This window comes from Haliotis cracherodii, unplaced genomic scaffold (assembly GCF_022045235.1).
Source record: "Haliotis cracherodii isolate W230 unplaced genomic scaffold, xgHalCrac1.p SCAF_3, whole genome shotgun sequence".
Taxonomy (NCBI): Eukaryota; Metazoa; Mollusca; class Gastropoda; order Lepetellida; family Haliotidae; genus Haliotis; species Haliotis cracherodii.
The window spans coordinates 73,725,065-73,745,970 of NW_027266286.1; the positions used below are offsets into that span (position 1 = coordinate 73,725,065).

The 20,906-nt window shown below is 37.6% G+C and overlaps 1 protein-coding gene across 1 annotated transcript; it reads right to left on the reverse strand.

The window, feature by feature from the left end:
* Nucleotides 1–200: 200 nt before the first annotated feature.
* LOC139474944 (uncharacterized) lies at nt 201–17,132 on the reverse strand. Its single transcript, XM_071258137.1, has 6 exons — nt 16,908–17,132; nt 5,446–5,582; nt 4,795–4,851; nt 3,367–3,509; nt 2,001–2,148; nt 201–995 (listed from the first exon to the last, which is right to left on the reverse strand). The coding sequence occupies exons 1-6, from the start codon at nt 16,969–16,971 to the stop codon at nt 915–917; spliced, it is 630 nt and encodes a 209-aa protein (XP_071114238.1). The 5' UTR covers nt 16,972–17,132; the 3' UTR covers nt 201–914.
* Between the last annotated feature and the right edge of the window lie 3,774 nt (nt 17,133–20,906).

Genomic DNA, 20,906 nt, shown 5'->3' on the forward strand with positions numbered 1-20,906 from the left:
AAGCTGAAAGTGTTATACAAGCGACAAAAGTAATTTCCTTCAGAAATATATGCTAAAAGCTGAGTTCATTGTGCGACTCAAGACTAGATCATGAGCATGTGTTTATAAATCACTATAAAGTAGTGACGATATTATGTGTTCGCGAAAATGTCAGCGTGCCCTGCCCCTCCGGTACCAAACAACGCATAACTGTTAAAGTAATATTTTATTCCCTCATATCGAAAAAAACCCGGAAAAGTGAAAATCGGTTTAATGAAAGAGGGGGCGTCATTTGATATTTGGGGACACGTGTTCATGATGATCGGGTTTGATGTAATATTAATTTATATATATATATTTACTCTTTACATGTGGAAACGATTTTAAAGCTAGACTATGTATATCCGCAACTTAAACGTCAGTGAGAATATTCATGATCATAAAATAGGTCTGTCTCAACAGCTGTTATATTAAGGGGCACAGAACCCGCTGCATGTCTAAAAGGAACAATTGTTGAAGGTATTGTTATATGGCCTGTTAGTATTTATATACTTTTAACTTTCTAATAATACAACTGAAGAAGGTTGAACAATTCCTTTAGTATCTCTTTGAAATAAGCAAAAGCCTTGTAGTTCTCATTTGGGGACAATCTACTATATACAATAAAACTTTTGTTAAGATTCAGTAAATTCAAGTTGTCTTTTTAAAATGATATTGGTTTTCTTTGGTAATATCGAATAAGAAAACTACCCTTTGGACTAAATATAAAATCGGAATGTTATTCCTTGAGGCGACTTCTCAAAACCGATGCTGATATTAATCAGTTGGCATTTTATACAGTTTTGATTTATTTACAGATCCATAATTTACAGGCTCCTTAGGGTGTTAGCGGTCGGTTAACGGTGATGCTGTGTGAGAGACAGATGACAGGGACATCAGTACTTTACGCTGTAGCCTTGGTTGTTTACCGCGTAGGCCTGTGTGGGCATGGCATGCATGACAACTGCCTGGGGAATCTGAAATCGAAGAGTTATTACAGGTGTACGCACAATTTGGCAGCCATCGTGGATTTTAAGGTACTTAACATATTATTTTCAGTATACATACAATAGGAATATTCATGTTAAGAGTCATGCTTGTATCGCCATAGGTTTTCACATTCACATTGCAACTGAGCATTCGATACATTTAAAATATCATTCGGAAATTATGGCGCCATACGGGTTCTTAAATATTACAGTCCGTGTGTGACAGTAGTCATGGATGCAATGTTGACGTGACACGATGCACAGTATGGCGTCACTGTAGGTGTCAACTCAAAGCGAAATCGTTCTGGTTAATAGGAGTTTTGTTTGTAAAAATTGGACTGAGAAGAAAATGAATGAGTTCACAAGCAGTGAGAAGTTCAGAAAAGTTAACAATACTTTTCAACCTATCACATTGTAACGTGCATAGTTTTACCACGTGGGTGTAACATGAAAGACTATTTTGGAAACCAGGGGCAATCCAGGCAAAAATACCTTTGTCGTAAACTTCGACAAAATGGAACGGGTGGTCTTCCTCGGTGACTAGGTTGATGCATGCCATCGTATCCCAATTGCATGGGTAGGTGTTCATGATGCAATCACTTGATTGACAGAAGCGGTTACACGAATACCTCGTGTCCTTGTCTCCTACCTTTCGCCAGAACATTTATACATAAACATTGCTTCCTCTTGGCATGGACCAGTGGGACATCTATTCCAGTGTGACTGTAGTTCATTACCTCGCACACCCGTGAACATCCGGGTCACAATAGGTCTTCAGCAACCCATGCTTGCCGTAAAAGGCGACTAACGGGATCGGCTGGTCAGGCTCACTGACTTGGTTGATGTCATTGTATCGTTATTGCGTGGATCGATGCGCATGATGTCAATCACTGGATTGTCTGGTCCAGACTCGATTATTTACAGACCGCCATAATATAGCTGGAATATTGCTGAGTGTGGCGTTAAAGAACAAACAAACAAACAAATTATTACCTCGCTTCTGCAGGCGAGGATGCCAGACAAGATGGTGCTGACGAGGGTGAAGATCCAGCCAAGGACGATCATCACAACAGCGCCCACCCCTAAACCGGCCACGCTTGTGACATAGTCACAGTCGAACGTGATTGTATTCGAGGATCCACTGAAGTAAGCAAAGCAAAACAGTTTTATAAATGAAATAAATCATTATTACTGACAAGAAAGGAAATAAAAACATTTCACAATGTTCACCCTGTTACACTTGTCCGCTGTAAACATACGTTTATAACGAAACCGCTTATACCGAATTGACGGATATAGCGAACTGTTTTTGGGTCCCGTCTATTTCCTGCATATAGGCTATATATGTTCCTATAACGAACTACGGTTATAACGAACTAAAATTAATTTTAGTTCGTTATAACCGTAGTTCACTCTTTATGGATAAATGCGCTAATCGTTTTATCCAATGAGTGAAACGTGCTGTAGATGAGAAAAAACATGTATCTACTGACTTCTCATTCAGAAATGTGTACATTCGTACGTCACATCCTTTCTGTGACATTCGTCACCACTCGCCCCTTTCCGTAACCTGCAAGATGACTCGTCCCCCTATCGTTGAATGTTATGTGCGAAAATAAGACAAACCAATCAGAATGCGCGTATGATTTCAAGTTCTTCGTCAAAGAATCCCTCAGAAATAATTTTTGATTTTACTTATGTCTTGCATCTAAAAATATACCCAAGACACAGTTTAATGTGTTCAATCATACTGTATAATTCCGAATGTCCCGATGTGCTTTAAATTGCATCTGAAATATCTATAATATATGGGGAAATATATGTGAACGATTACGCAACGAGTTGACAATTATTTTTGGTATGCCCGTTTGCGCTAAGACGGATCCCGGTCTCTAAAATGGCCATGAGAGGGGCTTGTCGGACTTTCAGTTTTGTGGAAGCCTCGCGGGCGGAGTGAGATAGATCGCTGACTTTGTATGATCGCGATTAGTTGCCCCACACTGGAAGTGTGAGTTCGAATCCCAGATGGGACTCAACCGATAAAAGTACTGGAATCCGTACTTTACTGAGAAAGTGTTATCCCAAATATAACATCCGTTACATTAGATCACTTTATAAATGGCATTGTGTGTTCATGATATGATGATCTACATGTACCTACCTACCTACCTGCCTGCCTACCTACCTGCATACATACATACATACACACACACACACACGCACACGCACACGCACACACACATACATACATACATACATACATACATACATACATACATACATACATACAGACGCCGTCATATAGCTGGATTGCAGCGTAACAGACAGACAGACACCACCATGACACAACTCTACCTACCTGGTACAAGTGCAGAGATTGCCTTCTGTAATACAGGAACTTGGAGGCGTGGTCACCAGGGCCCCAATGGCAATGATACCAAGGATGACGAAGATGCCCATGACGAGGAGGGTGAGGATAGAAAACACCATGTGTACGATGTACTGAGGAGAAGAACAGTGTCCACTGTACTAGGTGTGGGTGACGTGTTTCATAACTCTGCAGTATCCACTCTAATCCAGCATTACCCATCGCCAGTACTTTACACGTTATGTCATCTTATAAAAGTTCAGTTTCCACCCTTGCCGAACGAGGCTACAATTAAGGAGTCATATGCATAGTCCAATCAAAATCGCGTTACGAAATCGACACTCGAGTCGTAAACAGTCGTGCAGATTTAGGTCGATTGCAGTATATGCAAAGCATATGGGCATCGACGGATTTTTTCAAAACCTTTTCATTTTTTAAATCAAGGTGCTTTTATAACCTTTAGATTATAACAATATAGATTTTGATAAACAGATCGTCTCGACTGGGCGCCACCATCCTGTTTGAAGCAAACGCAAGCCATGTGATAGGTGGAATCTGATTGGTCAATAGGAAGGACATAAAAGGGACATAACTCGTAATAGCTACTGCTTGCGCTACAATCGAGCCAAGACATTCCAGCCTAGTTCGGCAAGGGTGGAAACTGGACTTTTAAGTCAGTAAACTCCCTTGCCTAGGGAAGATGACTTTATGTATAAGCTGCAAATACATACGCTCAGCCGTGGAGTGATAACGTGTGTCTGTTTCGAGACAGCCAATGGAAGGAGACAATGCACCACTCACGAAAGTCAAATGAGCCCTACTACGTGCATGAATTTTGTGCGAATCCAACCAATGCTTGAAATTGAATAGAAGCGACAAAACCATTCCATAGCCTCGAAATAAGCAGTACGATTCTGACTTTTTTATGAGCCTGAGTGTATGAATCGCAATCAAATAGTGTTGACACCAGGTGAGCGTATCCTGTCCAACCGGTGGCACTCGTCACAAATACATATAAAGGCAAGTCAATTGTAGAATTGCTGGCTGCAAGGATATGTTACATGCAGCACTCAACATATCGCAGTGTTTCGGGTTTTGATACGAGCGATTACTGGCACACGCATATGTCCCTCCCACTGAACAAAATATGTGGATTTACTCCAGGATATGGATTTATGAAGTATGTCATCAAGATGCCAATGGATGCTATCACAAGGACAAGGATCGTGTATGAAGAAGGCTGTGCACGGCAGGCGATCTTTCCACTGGGGAAGGTAACTGTTTACTCTGTGCTGGGTAATTAAGTTTGCAAACATCGTTTCCTGAATTTCTCAACTGCTAAGCGTTTATGCCAAACTATCTGAAAGTGTTGTCATAATGGACAAACAGAGTTTTCATCCCTTGACCTAAATCACTTACCAAACATTTGAATCTGGCGCATCCGGAAATGGCTCCAAGCAGACCAGGGACAATGTACTGCAAAAGATTTTGTGTTGTTTATGTTTGCTCAAGCTGCAATATTAATATATTGCTTCCTGGAAACCTCTTAAATCAATCTCTGAGACGAAAGTGGTGAAGTGAACAAATTCTGGTTCTCATTCATATACACACCTGATAACTTCCATAACGATTCCTAAAAGATTTGCTAATTTCATAAAGTATTCAGATCCTGTGGCGAAAAGTGGCCCGTGCAATACTTTGTCCTTTTGACATGTACGTACAGGTTCGTTCTCCCTACCGATACATGTTGTAGGGAATGCAACGACTGTTGTAATGCGAGTTTTGTTTGTTTGTTTGTTATTCAACGTTGCACTGTAAAGAATTGAGTCAGGACCAGACAATCATGTGATTGACATCATGAGCGTTGATCTAGGCAATTGAAGACTTGTATCAACCAAGTCAGCCAGACTGACTACCGTATTCCGTCAGTTGCCTCTAACGACAAGCATGAGTTGCTGACGATAAATTCTAACACGTATAGTCACTGATACGTCGGGCATTTGAACATTTTTATTTCATTTCGTTAAGAGGGTATTTTGTTTAGAGAGATAACTGGGAGTTGAGACTCACTGCGAAGCCGAGAAGCCACACTGGTGTCGAGCCGAAACCAGGTCTGGCGTAGCTCATATCCATCTGACTTAGTATGCTGTTATAGATGTCCATCTCCCTCTTGAACAACACACCAATCAGAACACTGAGCGCTATGCCTGAAAGGGAAAAAGAATATATATGTAATTGCCATTTGACAGACATGCTGTGAATGGGTACCTGGTAGGATGAACTGGTGTTGTATGTATATTCCCGAGGAAGCTTGAAATGCAACTAAAATATATGTATAATAATGTCATGCCCTTGAAGCATTACCTCTGACCTGTGCAGCCTTGAACCTTGAAGTTTGGATTGATTAGAAGTAGTAATAACAAAAGTAGTAGTAATAGTAGTAGTAGTAGTAGTAGTAGTAGTAGTAATAGTAGTAGTAGTAGTAGTAGTAGGGTTGTTGTTGTTGTCAATATCATTATTATTTACAGATTAAAATAAAAATGAAGCAAAGAGGGTTTGGGTGATCCTGGCTCAGTCAGGCTGGTTAGGCTCATCATCAGCTCAGGGCCCTTGCCCCCTCTACACACAGCCCAGACAGCGAATGGGACTTCTCCCAGGAAGCGCTGCCTAGTCAAACCCTCCCAGAACTTTTCGGAGAATGTGAAGAATTGCCAACACAACACCCTGCTATGTTTTATATATTTGTTTTTTAACGCCGCACTCAGCATTATTACAGCTATATGACGGCGGTTTGTAAATAATCGAGTCTGAAACAGACAATCCAGTGATTGACATCATGTGCATCGACCCAGGCAACGAGTCTGACCACCAGATCCCGTTAGTCGCCTCTTACGGCAAGCATAGTCGCCTTTTACGGAAAGCGAGGTCTGTGAGATATTTACCATGTTTTTCCCGAACAACGTAGACAAGGTAGACACAATTCTTATGGATAACAAACTTCTTTAATACTGTAAAAAGCTACGTTTCCGTATAGATCCTTATACCGTTGTCAAGCAAGACTGAATGAGGGACTTAGTACAGAATATATATAGTAGGTAGAGGATTAACAGTAGAGGATTAACACTAACAACAATAATTATTGCATATAAGAGTGGGATAACATAGGTAAGGTGTTGACAACAAGGGGATAATACTGTCACAAAAGAAACAGTTTTCCGGAACCTTGTCAATCACATTAGTGTCAAAAGGGAGAGAAAATTCAATGATATTAATGATTTCATTGGATTTATCAAAAAGGACAAGATAGCCTGGATAGGTCTGACGGCTTATTTCAAAGAACTTTGTAGTCATCATTTTCCATGACGCCCTTTACATATTCCGGGTCGTACCATGGATGGACATCTGCGTCAAAACAACAAACATCGAGTAGGCGGTAATAAAATGATCGAGTCACTCCATCATGTCGCTTTAGATACTGGGTTTGTGCCAAAGCTGGGCATCCACTGCCAATGTGTTGGACAGTCTCATTAAATTCTTTACATAATCTACATTTCGTATCTACATTTGGATGCAAAATCACACATTGACGGTTTCGAATGGGAAGTGACTGGCCCTGAGCAGCAAACAGAAAGCCCTCTGTTTCACTTTTCAGGCCGGCAGACTTCATCTAAAGAAGGACTCTGCAGTGTTGCCGGTCTTCTCAACACACTGCACATAAACTCCTGGCAGCATACCCGGGTACTTTTCCAATGTCAGTCAACATATTGGGAGGTACCAAACCTAAGGCACTGTTGTTGATGTTGTTGTTAATTGGTTGAATGTTGTTTAAAATGGCAAGCTGCCTAGTTATCAGAAGCGAGGGTAGTGGAATTGTTGTAACACAGTGTGAACAGTCATCAATTTATTTTGAGCCGCGTCAGCGTCACGAGAACGGCAAAGGTTCGATGAGATAAATTTCTTATCGTTTACAGAAAGGTTATGTATAATACACGTATACAATCAGCGATAAACCTAGCAAGTCTAGAGAATACCTGTCATGAAACACTGTTATCAATAAGGCCATGAAAATAAACATTCTAAAAATTAATTAGGAGACAAACATTGAAAACATTGTTTATCTCCATTCTAAAGTGATAAAATTAAACTCTTTAGTGTCATCGCAGATATTGAATAAAGCGGCATTGATCATGACTGGGTCCATATTTTGATTGGGTTGTCGATATCGAATAAGGAAACACCGATGATACATGTTAACAAAACATGACGTTCTAGATCCTAATTATACTTTAGTCGCGTTGAACGAGTGTAGCAGAGGTAGTAATCTTAGTTTCCCCCCTTCATATAATTAAGTAAGCATTGCGAGGTTCGGTTCCAAACCGGGCGTCACCACTGTGACGTCACACCACTCATCGTGACGCAAAAGATATGATTAGCACTCTCCTACCCAGAGTTCCCCGCGACCAGAATAGCACCCCTGACATATACTACATGACGATTGGTCACATCTTACACAGTACATTCAAGATGTTGCATATGTTTTTCATCTAATTTATGTTTGACGAGACTGCACATTTAAATAAATATATGTCATAGAATGATTAACTTTCATTGAGGAAATATCCTAAAACGTGAAAACAACTTTTAGGTGGTTTACATTTGTTGTTTAGCTCCACGTGCTGTCATCGAAGCCCAACGTAGAGGCAGCGATGGATAAAGATATACGTGAATTGCCATGTCCCCCCCTATCGCAGTTGTAGTAATATATCGATATAACTATGGAAATCGCACTGTAAAGCGCACCGAAAGGCTTACATCAAGTCAGTCTGTTCTGATAAGTCGGGTCACGTGATATGCAAATTAGCCTGTGGCAGAAACTGCGCCGGAGTGTGAGATATGACGTCATAGTCGGATACAGGATCAGCCTTTTGTAACCCGAAATTGTTCATATAATTAATACCATTGTCATAACCTTAGTAGACCAATGTTAGCACATGTTAACTCGTAAGAGACGACTAACGGGATCGGGTGGTCAGGCTTGCTGACTTGGTTGGTGCATGTCATCGTACTCCAATTGAGTGGATCGATGCTCATGATGTCAATCACTGGGTTGTTTGGTCCAGACTCGATTATATGCAGATCGTTGTAATATAGGTGGAATATTGCTGAGTGTGGCGTTAAACAACAAACAATCAACACTGGACAAAATATCATTCATTCCAAACAATCCAAAACTTGGAAATACCACCATTCCAAATGGAAATATGACCATTCCAAAATTTATCAAGGTCATATTTCCAAGCTTGGATTTGTTTGGATTTGTTTGGATATATTTGGATACAACATGTCATAATCATATCTGTTAAACATTGTACAACGTTTGACCTTATGTGAGATTAGTAATGACATGAAAGTAAATAATGAAGAGTATTTTGGCACTATTTACCAAGAAAAGACCAAATCATGAGCAAATTTAACTAAATGAATTTCTTTCATTTAAAGTGGCTACTCTTTATATTTAATTTCTTATCTTCCTTGTCTATAATCATATGACATTGACTATGAACTTTGAACAATTAAACAAATATTTTGTTTTCCCATATCGACTTACGGTTGTCGTAGAACAAAGGCCGTTTCGAGAATAAAGGGCCTCATTATTATAATTTGAACTAATATACATATTTACATAATAGTACTAGGTATAAATGAATTTTGATAAGTGTTCGTACAAGAATATGAACTTCGAATTATCTCGGAATTTTGCGCAACACATAGGGCGGGAAATTGTATAATTGGTCTGGAACTATCTGACGGTAATTCAAAACAGGGAACAAGATTTCGTCAAATGAATCATTGAGCCAGGAATGCAACGATTTAAATGCTGAAAAAATGAATAAACATATCTGGAACAGAGTAGACTGTTCATGCGGACAATTATATGCTACGTCTATTGCCAATGAAGTTTATCACCCCATGTTATAGCATTTGTTTCATATAAAAGATAGAAGCCAAATAAATGGGACAATTAGTTGTTATGAATGAGCTTTACTTCCGTGACATATTACGCGACTAAAGGTGAATATGTTTATCAAATAATCAGTTACAGTAATTAACCTAGTGTCCTTATCTATACACAATTTAATTACGTATTGGGGTACAATATATAATACACATATACACGGAATGATTTCTTATTTTGTCAATAACTCATAACCCAAATCATACAAATCAAACATGTGAAAATAAAAGTAGTGACTAACTTAATGATCAAGGGTATAAATACTCAATTGTATCTATTAATCCTAATAGTATAACAATAAATCCTGTGTATTTACTGAGCATATTCAGATACATCCGGATCTAAGACCGAAGTCATATAATCAATCAAGGAAAGTATATTAGATCGTATTAAAAATGTGCTATCACTAAAACAAAATTTACCGTTATCCACGTAAGCCTTAACCTGGGAGAAATAAAGTTCTGTTCTGTTCTGTTCTGAAGACGCCGCCATCATTAGTTGGCGCCAGTCTAGACTGTCCAATCAACGTGAATATACAAACTGTGATGTTACTTGACCAGTTGATGACACCTGTCAACTCTTAGTGCCCCTGGTCCTCCACCCACCATGTGTAATACTTTAATAGCACACTTGATTGTTTTATTTGCATTGTTAGGCTGAGTGATGAGAGAATACATTTTGTTGTTTTTGTTAACGATCGTTTCCATTTTCAACGTGGTAACCTTATAAGTGACTAACTTTTTTATCATGATGAAATGGAACATATTGGGAGGTACCAAACCTAAGGCACTGTTGTTGATGTTGTTGTTTATTGGTTGATTGTTGTCTGAAATGGCAAGATGGCGGATAGTGAGTAGGGTGAAAAACGCTCCTGAATAATTTTTGTTATCAGAACCAGAACCAGAACCCTGCGATTGCTCAAAAAACACAGTATAAGTATCGCAAATGCATCCAGAAGACTCTACTGTGTTTATCTACCCCCGATATCTGGATTTCCTCGATGTTTACTGACTACACCCACTGCACAGCTCTCACAACAGACAATGGCGTCGGCGACCCACAGTGACTACAACCCGAGTGACAGATATCGCGACTATCAGCCTGATCTACAATATCTACAGCAACACCACCGACAGCTACAGCAACAACTTCACTCAGAACAACAACAAGCAATATAGGTATCGTCACAAAACTCTGCCTCGTTACCCCTCCTTGAAGGCAATCATCCCCCGGCCTGGGCCAGTCACCTGATCTCAGAAATAAAGAACCTTTCACAGATTACGCATGGGATTGCATCTAGAACCTCGGATATTGAAGCTAAAGTGTCTGTCATAGATAAAAGATCCGAGCAGAGTAATAAAATTCAAGAAAGAGTTAAAAACATAGATATTAACATACTTACCCTCAACCAGTCTGTACAACATACTGTGCATACAGTGTCAAATATGGAAACAGCCCTGACCAAACTTTCCATGAAAGTAGATAAGACTAAATCTACAGGAGAAGAGAATGTCTGTGTAATAGACAGACTAGAGGGTAAACAAGATGAATGCCATGATGAGCTAGACTATCTACATGGTAGACTACATCAGGTAAGCGACCAGAATTATGAGCTGAAGGAACAGTTACTTACAGTTCAGTGTAAAAGTCTGGAAAATAATCTTATTTTCACCGGGATTGATGAGACAGAGGAGGAGAATGTAGAAGTGATAGAAAACAATTTGAAAATAGCAAAGTCCATTGAATTTGAAAAAGTACACAGGTTGGGAAAGAAGAGGAGTGATCAAACTAAACCTAGACCTATTCTAGTTGCCTTCACATCCAAGAGGGACAGGGACGTTGTTAAAAGTCAAGGTGACAAACTTAAGGGCTCATCAGTGGGGATAAATGAACATTTCCCTTATGAAATACAACAAAGGGGAAAACAGCCGTGGCACAGATATAAACAAGCTAAGAGTAATGGCCACAAAACTTCATTTGTCAGAGATAGACTGTACATTGATGGGAAGAGAATCTACCCTGACTCAACCCCTGACATAGACCCTAATGTGGACTTCCCCGCCCTGCACTCTGACAGAGAGCCCCCCTCATCCCTCACCTACCCACAAGAGACCAGAGAAGTAAGCCAGGTACAATTCTGACAGACAAACCTTTGACTAGGGAAGTCAAGGAAGTTGTACAAACATGAATACCCTAACATTCTTCTTCATTAATGTCTGTGGACTCTTAAGCAAACTCATAAATCCTGATTTTCATACCTATATCAACAACTATGACTTTATCTTACTCGCAGAGACTAAACTGGATGATGTTGATACTATCGATATACCTGGCTATGATGTGTATGTTAGAAACAGAGACTCTAGAGTCAGATCAGGAGGTATTGCAATTTTAGCTAAGAAATTCTTGAATAAATATAGAAAATGTATACACACTAATACAGAGTGTGTCCTTTGGATAAAAGTTTCAAAAGATATATACTCAAACAGATAAAGACTTGCTTATTGGAGCAGTATATATTCCCCCACAAAATTCCCCATATTTCAATATCTCCTTATTTGTTGACATTGATAGTGATTTAAATAAATATGCAAATGACTGTGAAATTGTACAGCTGGGAGACTTCAATGCTAGAACAAGAACTGTATTAGATTTTATTGAAATGTCACAGACGGTTTGTGATTACATTGGAATTCCTGATGATGTTTTTGATGAAACTGGTGTACTATCTTTGTTCTCTTCACTTGGAATAGACATCAGTAGACACTCATCAGATGTGGGTAGGGCAAACATCCATGGCTACAGATTGATTGATATTTGTAGAAATAATCATCTGTTTATCATAAATGGTCGTTTTGGTGATGACAAACACATTGGTAAAGCAACTTGTAAAGGTTGTAGCTTAGTTGATTATAGTATTTGTTCATTGAATTTACTGAAAGAATATGTGATTTTAGTGTCCTAGATTTTGACCCTATTCTGTCTGATGCCCATTGTGCTTTGACATTGAGTATCAACATGTGTGACGTCAAAATGAACTGTCAATCAAGGACAGAAGCTGACAGCAGCACGGACTCCACGTGCACCTACCGACGCTGGGACAAACGACATGCTTCTCAATTTCATGATGAAATTCATTCTCGCCAGGGTGAAATCGATAACATTGTTTCGGACATTGATAACTGTGCAACCGAGGACCAAGAAGCTCTAAACAATCTAGTAAACAATATTAACAATGTATTTATTGAAAGTGCCAAATCTGTGTTTGGTTTTAGACAACCTACCAATGCTATGTTTGAACATAAAAGGCGACAGAAAAAGCCTTGGTTTGGTTGTGATTGTAAGATCAGTAGAGGTAAATATCATCAGGCTAAATCAATATTTCAAAAACATAAAAGTGTCCAAAACAAAAGAAGGCTAATCAATGCTAGCAAGGCTTACAAAAACACTTTGGCAAAATATCATAACCTTCATAGATCTGACATACAGGACAAATTATTTAAATTACGTAAAGAGGACTCTAAATTATTTTGGAAACTGTTGCGGAATGGTAATAAAGATAAAGATTTACCACCACTCGAGGAAGTTTTTACATATTTTCAGAAATTAAATGATGCACCTGATGAAGAGTCTGATGATCTCACTGATCAATTTGATATAAACATTAAAGATTGTAACTCTGTTTTGAATGGTGCCATTTCACGTGATGAAATTGTGATTGCCACAGCAAATTTGAAAAATAATAAAGCATGTGGCCCTGATAAAATTATTAATGAATATATTAAAACCACTCAAGTCATTATGCTACCTGTATATGTAAGGTTATTAAATTTTAGATGATGGTGTTTATCCAGAGCAGTGGCTCAGTGGTATAATTCTTCCTATTTATAAAGGTAAAGGTGACAAATATGATCCAGAAAATTATAGACCAATCAGTCTTTTAAGTTGTTTTGGCAAACTCTTTACAAGCATTATTAGTAATAGAATCCAAAATTTTATAGAAGGCCAAAATATTTTATCCGAAGCGCAGACTGGTTTCCGTAAAAAATATTCTACAACTGATCACATATTCACCCTTAAATGCCTTGTAGATTTATTTAAATCAAGAAAAAAGAAATTATTTTGTTGTTTTATTGGTTTTAAAAAGGCTTTCGATAATGTAAGAAGGACTGCTTTGTGGAGTAAACTGTTCAGCCAAGGTATAGATGGCAAATGTTTCAGAATTTTGAAATCCATGTATAGTGGTATAAGATCGTGTGTAAAGGTACATAGCATTGAATCCCTTGCCTTGTAGGCGTTAGACAAGGAGAAAACTTATCACCTGTTCAATTTTCTTTGTTTCTAAATGACTTGGAAACATTCTTAATGTCCAAAGACTCTCCAGGTCTGTTAATTAACTCAGAAATAACACATTCCATGCTAGATTTATCTATTAAATTGTTTGCCTTTTTATATGCCGATGACACTGTCCTTCTCGCTTCCTCAAAAACGAATCTCCAAAAAGCTATCAAGCATTTTGAATCATATTGCAAAATTCGGAAATTAACTATCAATATTGATAAAACTAAAATTCTAATATTTGGTGGTAAAAAAATGATATGAGTAAAAATATTTATCTCCATGGTGTTCCCTTAGAATATGTCACTGAATACAAATATCTTGGTGTTATATTTGATAAAAAGTGTTCTTTTAAAGCATCCATTGCTAATCTATGTCAACAGGCTACAAAATCCATGTATTTCGTACTACGTAAAAGCCGAAACCTTAATTTATCAATTCAATGCCAATTATATCTTTTTGACACAATGGTAAAACCAATCTTATTATATGATTGTGAATTATGGGGTTTTGTTAATCTAAAACAAATTGAAAATGTACATATTTGTTTCATGAGAAAATTATTACCTGTTTAAAAGAGTACCCCTTTATGCATGCTTTACGGTGAACTAGGTAGAGTTCCGTTATCTGTTGATGTTAAAACCCGTATGTTAACCTTTTGGTCGAAATTACTTACAGATAAATCCAGCAAAATATCTTCAATCATTTACTCTATTGTATATAACATCCATAATACAGGTGTTTACAATTATAACTGGATTTCATGTATTCAAAATGTTCTAAACAATATTGGTTTAAGTTATGTATGGTTGTCACAGTCTCCTGTTTCATCTTCCTGGCTCAAAGCAACAGCTCACTCTATTTTAACTGATCATGCTAAACAAACCTGGAGCTCTGAGGTGGAAAATTCAAAAAAAAGTGTAGTCTATTCTCTCTTGAAACCACAATTTGAATTAGAAAATTATCTGACGTCCCTACCCCTAAAAACAGCTATCCCTCTACTTTTATTTCGTACTTCATGCCACCACTTACCAGTTGAAAAAGGAAGATGGAATGGGATACCTATTTGTGAAAGAAAATGTAAACTGTGTTTTATTGATGATATTGGAGATGAATTTCACTATATTTTTAAATGTCAATATTTTACTAAAGAAAGAATTTTGTATATCCCACCTACATATTCTAAAAGACCTAATATGATTAAATTTCAAAGACGTTTCACTTGTACAGAGATATCTGTATTAAAAAACCTTAGGAAATTCTGTAAATATGTAATGCAAATTGTAAAATCTTCCGGCTCACCACATATCCGCTATTATAATGTGTATTCTGCTGTCATTTTGTACCTCATATGCCGAGGATCTCGGCCTGAGCGTAATAAAGTTCTGTTCTGTTCTGTTCTGCCTAGTTATCAGAAGCGAGGGTAGTGGAATTGTTGTAACACAGTGTGAACAGTAATCAAGTTATATTGAGCCGCGTCAGCTTCACGAGAACGGCAAAGGTGGATGAGATAAATTTCTTATCGTTTACAGAAAGGTTATGTATAATACACGTATACAATCAGCGATAAACCTAGCAAGTCTAGAGAATACCTGTCATGAACACTGTTATCAATAAGGCCATGAAAATAAACATTCTAAAAATTAATTAGGAGACAAACATTGAAAACATTGTTTATCTCCATTCTAAAGTGATAAAATTAAACTCTTTAGTGTCATCGCAGATATTGAATAAAGCGGCATTGATCATGATTGGGTCCATATTTTGATTGGGTTGTCGATATCGAATAAGGAAACACCGATGATACATGTTAACAAAACATGACGTTCTAGATCCTAATTATACTTTAGTCGCGTTGAACGAGTGTAGCAGAGGTAGTAATCTTAGTTTCCCCCCTCCATATAATTAAGTAAGCATTGCGAGGTTCGGTTCCAAACCGGGCGTCACCACTGTGACGTCACACCACTCATCGTGACGCAAAAGATATGATTAGCACCCTCCTACCCAGAGTTCCCCGCGACCAGAATAGCACCCCTGACATATACTACATGACGATTGGTCACATCTTACACAGTACATTCAAGACGTTGCATATGTTTTTCATCTAATTTATGTTTGACGAGACTGCACATTTAAATAAATATATGTCATAGAATGATTAACTTTCATTGAGAAAATATCCTAAAACGTGAAAACAACTTTTAGGTGGTTTACATTTGTTGTTTAGCTCCACGTGCTGTCATCGAAGCCCAACGTAGAGGCAGCGATGGATACAGATATACGTGAATTGCCATGTCCCCCCCTATCGCAGTTGTAGTAATATATCGATATAACTATGGAAATCGCACTGTAAAGCGCACCGAAAGGCTTACATCAAGTCAGTCTGTTCTGATAAGTCGGGTCACGTGATATGCAAATTAGCCTGTGGCAGAAACTGCGCCGGAGTGTGAGATATGACGTCATAGTCGGATACAGGATCAGCATTTTGTAACCCGAAATTGTTCATATAATTAATACCATTGTCATAACCTTAGTAGACCAATGTTAGCACATGTTAACTCGTAAGAGACGACTAACGGGATCGGGTGGTCAGGCTTGCTGACTTTGTTGGTGCATGTCATCGTATTCCAATTGAGTGGATCGATGCTCATGATGTCAATCACTGGGTTGTTTGGTCCAGACTCGATTATATGCAGATCGTTGTAATATAGGTGGAATATTGCTGTGTGCGGCGTTAAACAACAAACAATCAAACAGACGTATTAACAGATACGTCATACTTCGGTTGACCAGAATTGCACATGTCGACTGTTTGTTTGTTTGTTTGTAAACTTACGAAGATAAAACATGTTGATATGGTGTCGTTTAATGCCTAGAAATGTGGCTGGCGGAGTTCATCCCTCGGAGGTGATGTTTTAGATATATAGAATTCGGAGGAAACAAATAAGTGTTGTGACTTCATATATATCAATTATTGTTGTGGAGTTTCCAAAGGTATCACGTGTTCATACGTTACTATAGTGAAGGAAAATGAATATTTCACAGCCATTTCTATTACATTCAGAATTTCAAAGATATTTATACTGCTCTTATAAGGGTTGAATTTTTGTAAATTGTTAGCAGTAATTAAGTATTTCTTTGAGGTTTTCACTTGACCAGAGATCGATATTCCACTCACCGCATCCAAGAACAAGAGCCGAGATTATCCCATTGGCAACACTGTGTCGACTTCGAACGAACATCGTGGGACTGTGGGGTCTCCGTTATGTGTCCCGTGGGCTCCTTACAGTTGGGGGAATGATTTACTTGCTCAGCTTCTGTCGCCCGTATATATTTGGTTATACTTGGAATATTTCACAATAACCCAGCGCCAGATAAACCCTTCTTGCGAGCTACCGTTGCTATCCACGTTATCTGGCGTTATCATGTCGACCCACATCAGGGCTTGTCTGACAGGATTGTTAGAAACTGGGGCATCTGACGTCAAAATACTTTCAGCAGAATATTTGGTAATCTGTAGCGATGTGTGGGTGAAGTAGCATTACTTATGTTTTTTGCTTGTGTGACGGTTGCTACTGGTGGGCAGGATACGTTTTGTGTTTTGCGAACACGTGGTATCATCATTGTTTGATGGTGATTCATAAGCACATGCTGATGATACAGTCGGAATCGTACAAACGTATGTCAAGACACTTGTCAGAGGGGTACACAAATTACATGTTAATAATTCAATAAATACCAAAACAGTTTATAGTTCTATCATGTTGACATGATGTGTTTATTACTGTAGGTTTGAATACTTCTTGAAATATATTGGGCATGTTTCAACATCACTGACGTAATTTAATAACCTTACAAGTTACATAGAGGATTAACCACTGTGTTCGGTTGTTACCGAAAAATCTACACACGAGTGATTAATCTGTCACGATTAGAACGAGGCTACACGAGTGTGTAGATTTTTTGGTAACAACCGAACACAGTGGTTAATCCTTTTTCTCCCATAACAATATGCCATAAAAAGTCGAGCTCGTAGTTGAAGATTTCCCGTGTTTAGTAACCACTCGGGATTCCCCCCAGCCTCGTTTTCGAATATGCTCAGTAAGACAACTGTAACATAAACAGGTAAAAAGGTTCTAGCGAAGACAACTCACACGAAGTTTCCGTGACAGGCAAGCCACTTGTTAGCATTCGTGTTATGTTTTTTGTTAACTATTAAAAGCTGATGGGGGTAACGTTTTGAGAATTAGTAATGTGATTTGATATTTGTTAATGGTTTTGGATTTCTCGGCCCATAACTTTATTTGCATTCGTCTCGCCGTGACTATCATTTTCAATGCGCAACACTAAATAGGCCCACCTTTTTAGTGTATGTAAATACGTTATTCGTTTATTTGGTCGCTAGAAACAAATGTTATAAACCCAATTAAGAGGAAATTAAATATTGTCTTATATATTGTGAACTATTGTTAACGAAAAACAAGTGCCCAAAGGAACTGTCAGCAGGATTGATCAGGCAAGATTTTATTTACCAACTCAGGCAACTGATCAGCTGATTACATCTTCTCAAATCCTTCAATGGCTTGTAAATTTTTGGGACGAATTTACCTCTTTAAAACTAGTTTTACAGTAAATAATTTAATGTGTAAAATGATGAATATTTCATGTCATCTTTTTTACAATTTTTTTTGTTCCTGAACATTGTGAGCCCATGTGTTTTTATGATATAAAAAAACCCTTTTCAGTTGACAGTTTTTCTTTTGAACATAATATTTAACATCATGACACCAAATGTTACTAAATGAGTTATCTAATTTCCCCATATTTGTGAATGACAAGAAACAATGTGAATTTGACAAGCACAATATTTTTTTGTGTGTGAAACATAAATACATAGGATAGTATGTAAACAATAAATTATCATTTCAGTAGTTCTACAAATATTTGCATTTTAATACCCTTGTAATTTTACATTGTAATTTTACTGCAACAGTTACCTCCAAACTTTATTCTTTTGTTATTTTATCAGATTAGATTTAAGACTTACTGATAAGGTAGTTTAAAATTAACATGTTCTTAAACATTCTTTTTATCTTCATGAAAACAAGACATAATAATAAATATGTATTTGAGTGACCTGTTCATATGTGATTTTTGGGGGGCAAAAAGTATTTAAATTAAAATTAGACATTCCTAATGCATTTCTAAAGAAGTGGTTTTTTTCAGTAATCATGCATATGGTATATAATAAATCTTTGGTTTAAAGAATATACTTGAGACAAACCTAATTCTACATGTCTTAATACTCTGTATTGTCTGTAAATTCTGAAAATTATTGACTGTGATATTGAGTTTCTACCTAAAACTTATAATAAGAAATTAATTTTGAGATAATTTCATCCTATCTAAAAAACACAATATATTTTAAGATGCATAAATGTACATCATTGTTGAAAAAAAAAAGAATATTGCTTTTGAAAAAAATACCTAAAAAAGGTTGATTGGTGCCCACCATCTTGAACTTCATCATTTTGTCTGCTCCCTATAATAAATCAAAATAGTTAAGAAAAAATATAAATACATATATTACTTTCTGGAGTTTATTTAGATTTAGGTATGACTTAATATATTCAAGTTTTAACGGGGTAATGTTGTTGTTTTCATAATGAGTTTCTTAATTGTCCTGAGATAGTATGTTTAAATAATTGAAGTCTTAATGTTTAAAAAATACCAAATAATTATAGGCCAAAATACATTAATTATATTGATCTTGGTAAACTCCACCTGTTGAAAGGGGAAACAACTGCTTTTGTTGCAAAACATCTTGGTCGTGAGATGTACGGTCCGTCCAGCAAAGATTGATCGTTTCCTGCATTAAAATTGAGTATTGCTCTAGATCCAAATTATCTGAGTGTTAATTTTCTTAAAATATGAAATTTAAGTCTCGATTAATTTAATAGATCTATGAAATATGTTTTTGATCGATCGGCTCTAGATCAAAACTTTTTTGGAACGTGACATTTCTTATGTGGTTGACAGTTGTTGTTTTTTAAAAATACCAAACAATATGGTTTGTTTCACTATTTCATCGGTATTTTTACATGAATTAATGAACTGTTTCATGAGCTTTGTTATTAGCCTTGAAAACGCCCAGTAAAGAATGTACCGGAGTTGCTCCCCTGGTCCCGTAATATCGATGCGGTATCTCGCTTCGGTTACCGTCTTCTCATTCTGCAACTGAATCTGGTACATTGGGAAGCCGAAATTCTGTGGTATATCTCCATATATCATACCCCTTCTTCCCCCACAAACTTTCCTTCGGTCATCAACTTTCGGCAATGGAAACATTGTCACTACGGTAATGTTTTGCCTGCTGGGGATTTCCTGTACTAGACGACCTCGGGTATCCCCGATCCGAAAATAGTGCCGTCAATTATTCTTAGCCAGCCAATCAAAACACGATGACACAACTCTCCACTCTCAGGCAGCCAATCAGATTAGGTGAAAAAAAATAAACCACTGCGAATAAACCACTGCTGGCGATTGAAGATCAAGCCCTGTTATGGGAGAAATATGCTTTCACAACTTGCTGGTAAATAAACATTTATGGTACTCGATTCTCTTATTTTACTTGTCAGATTTGTTTGTTGTGCATGATAGATCTTAAAATGCATAATTAAATAAATTGATGAAAGTAAATCATATCATATGTTTTCTAAACTTTATTTCAAGTGTTAATGGGAGTAGTGCACTTTACCGGGCGCACTTTTTCAGATCCAGATTTCAGATCTGTGGGGGCTCGAACGCGCTTCGCCGGCTCACCGGCTCCGCTAATTAATTAATCAGTGCTCGTTTAACAGGTCATTAGAATCCCAATTGACATGCATGCGTAATTCAGTAAACAATGAATTGCGCATGCGTGTGACGTCACTGCCCGCAATCCCATTCATCTTTTCTTGAAACCACACCCGCAATTGTTTATGTCAACATGACCGACCAATGGGATTAACTGGATTAACGCTTGAAAAGGTAAGAATTTATGGCTAACCCTTGCTCAAAGCCAGCTGACCCTAATGACCGAAAAGGGGTTTTGGATCGTAAAGACGTGTAAGTTTCCCTAAGACCGAAAACGGGTGTTGGATCGGCCGTTGGATCGTAAAGACGTGTAAGTTTCCCT

Excerpts from the sequence above, each read along its gene's own strand:
- LOC139474944 (XM_071258137.1), bottom strand. The coding sequence starts at position 16,971 with ATGTTCGTTCGAAGTCGACACAGTGTTGCCAATGGGATAATCTCGGCT. Across the intron at positions 2,149-3,366 it reads AATCTCTGCACTTGTACCAG|TGGATCCTCGAATACAATCA; the intron begins GTAGGTAGAGTT and ends TGCTTACTTCAG. Across the intron at positions 996-2,000 it reads TCCTCGCCTGCAGAAGCGAG|ATTCCCCAGGCAGTTGTCAT; the intron begins GTAATAATTTGT and ends CTTCGATTTCAG.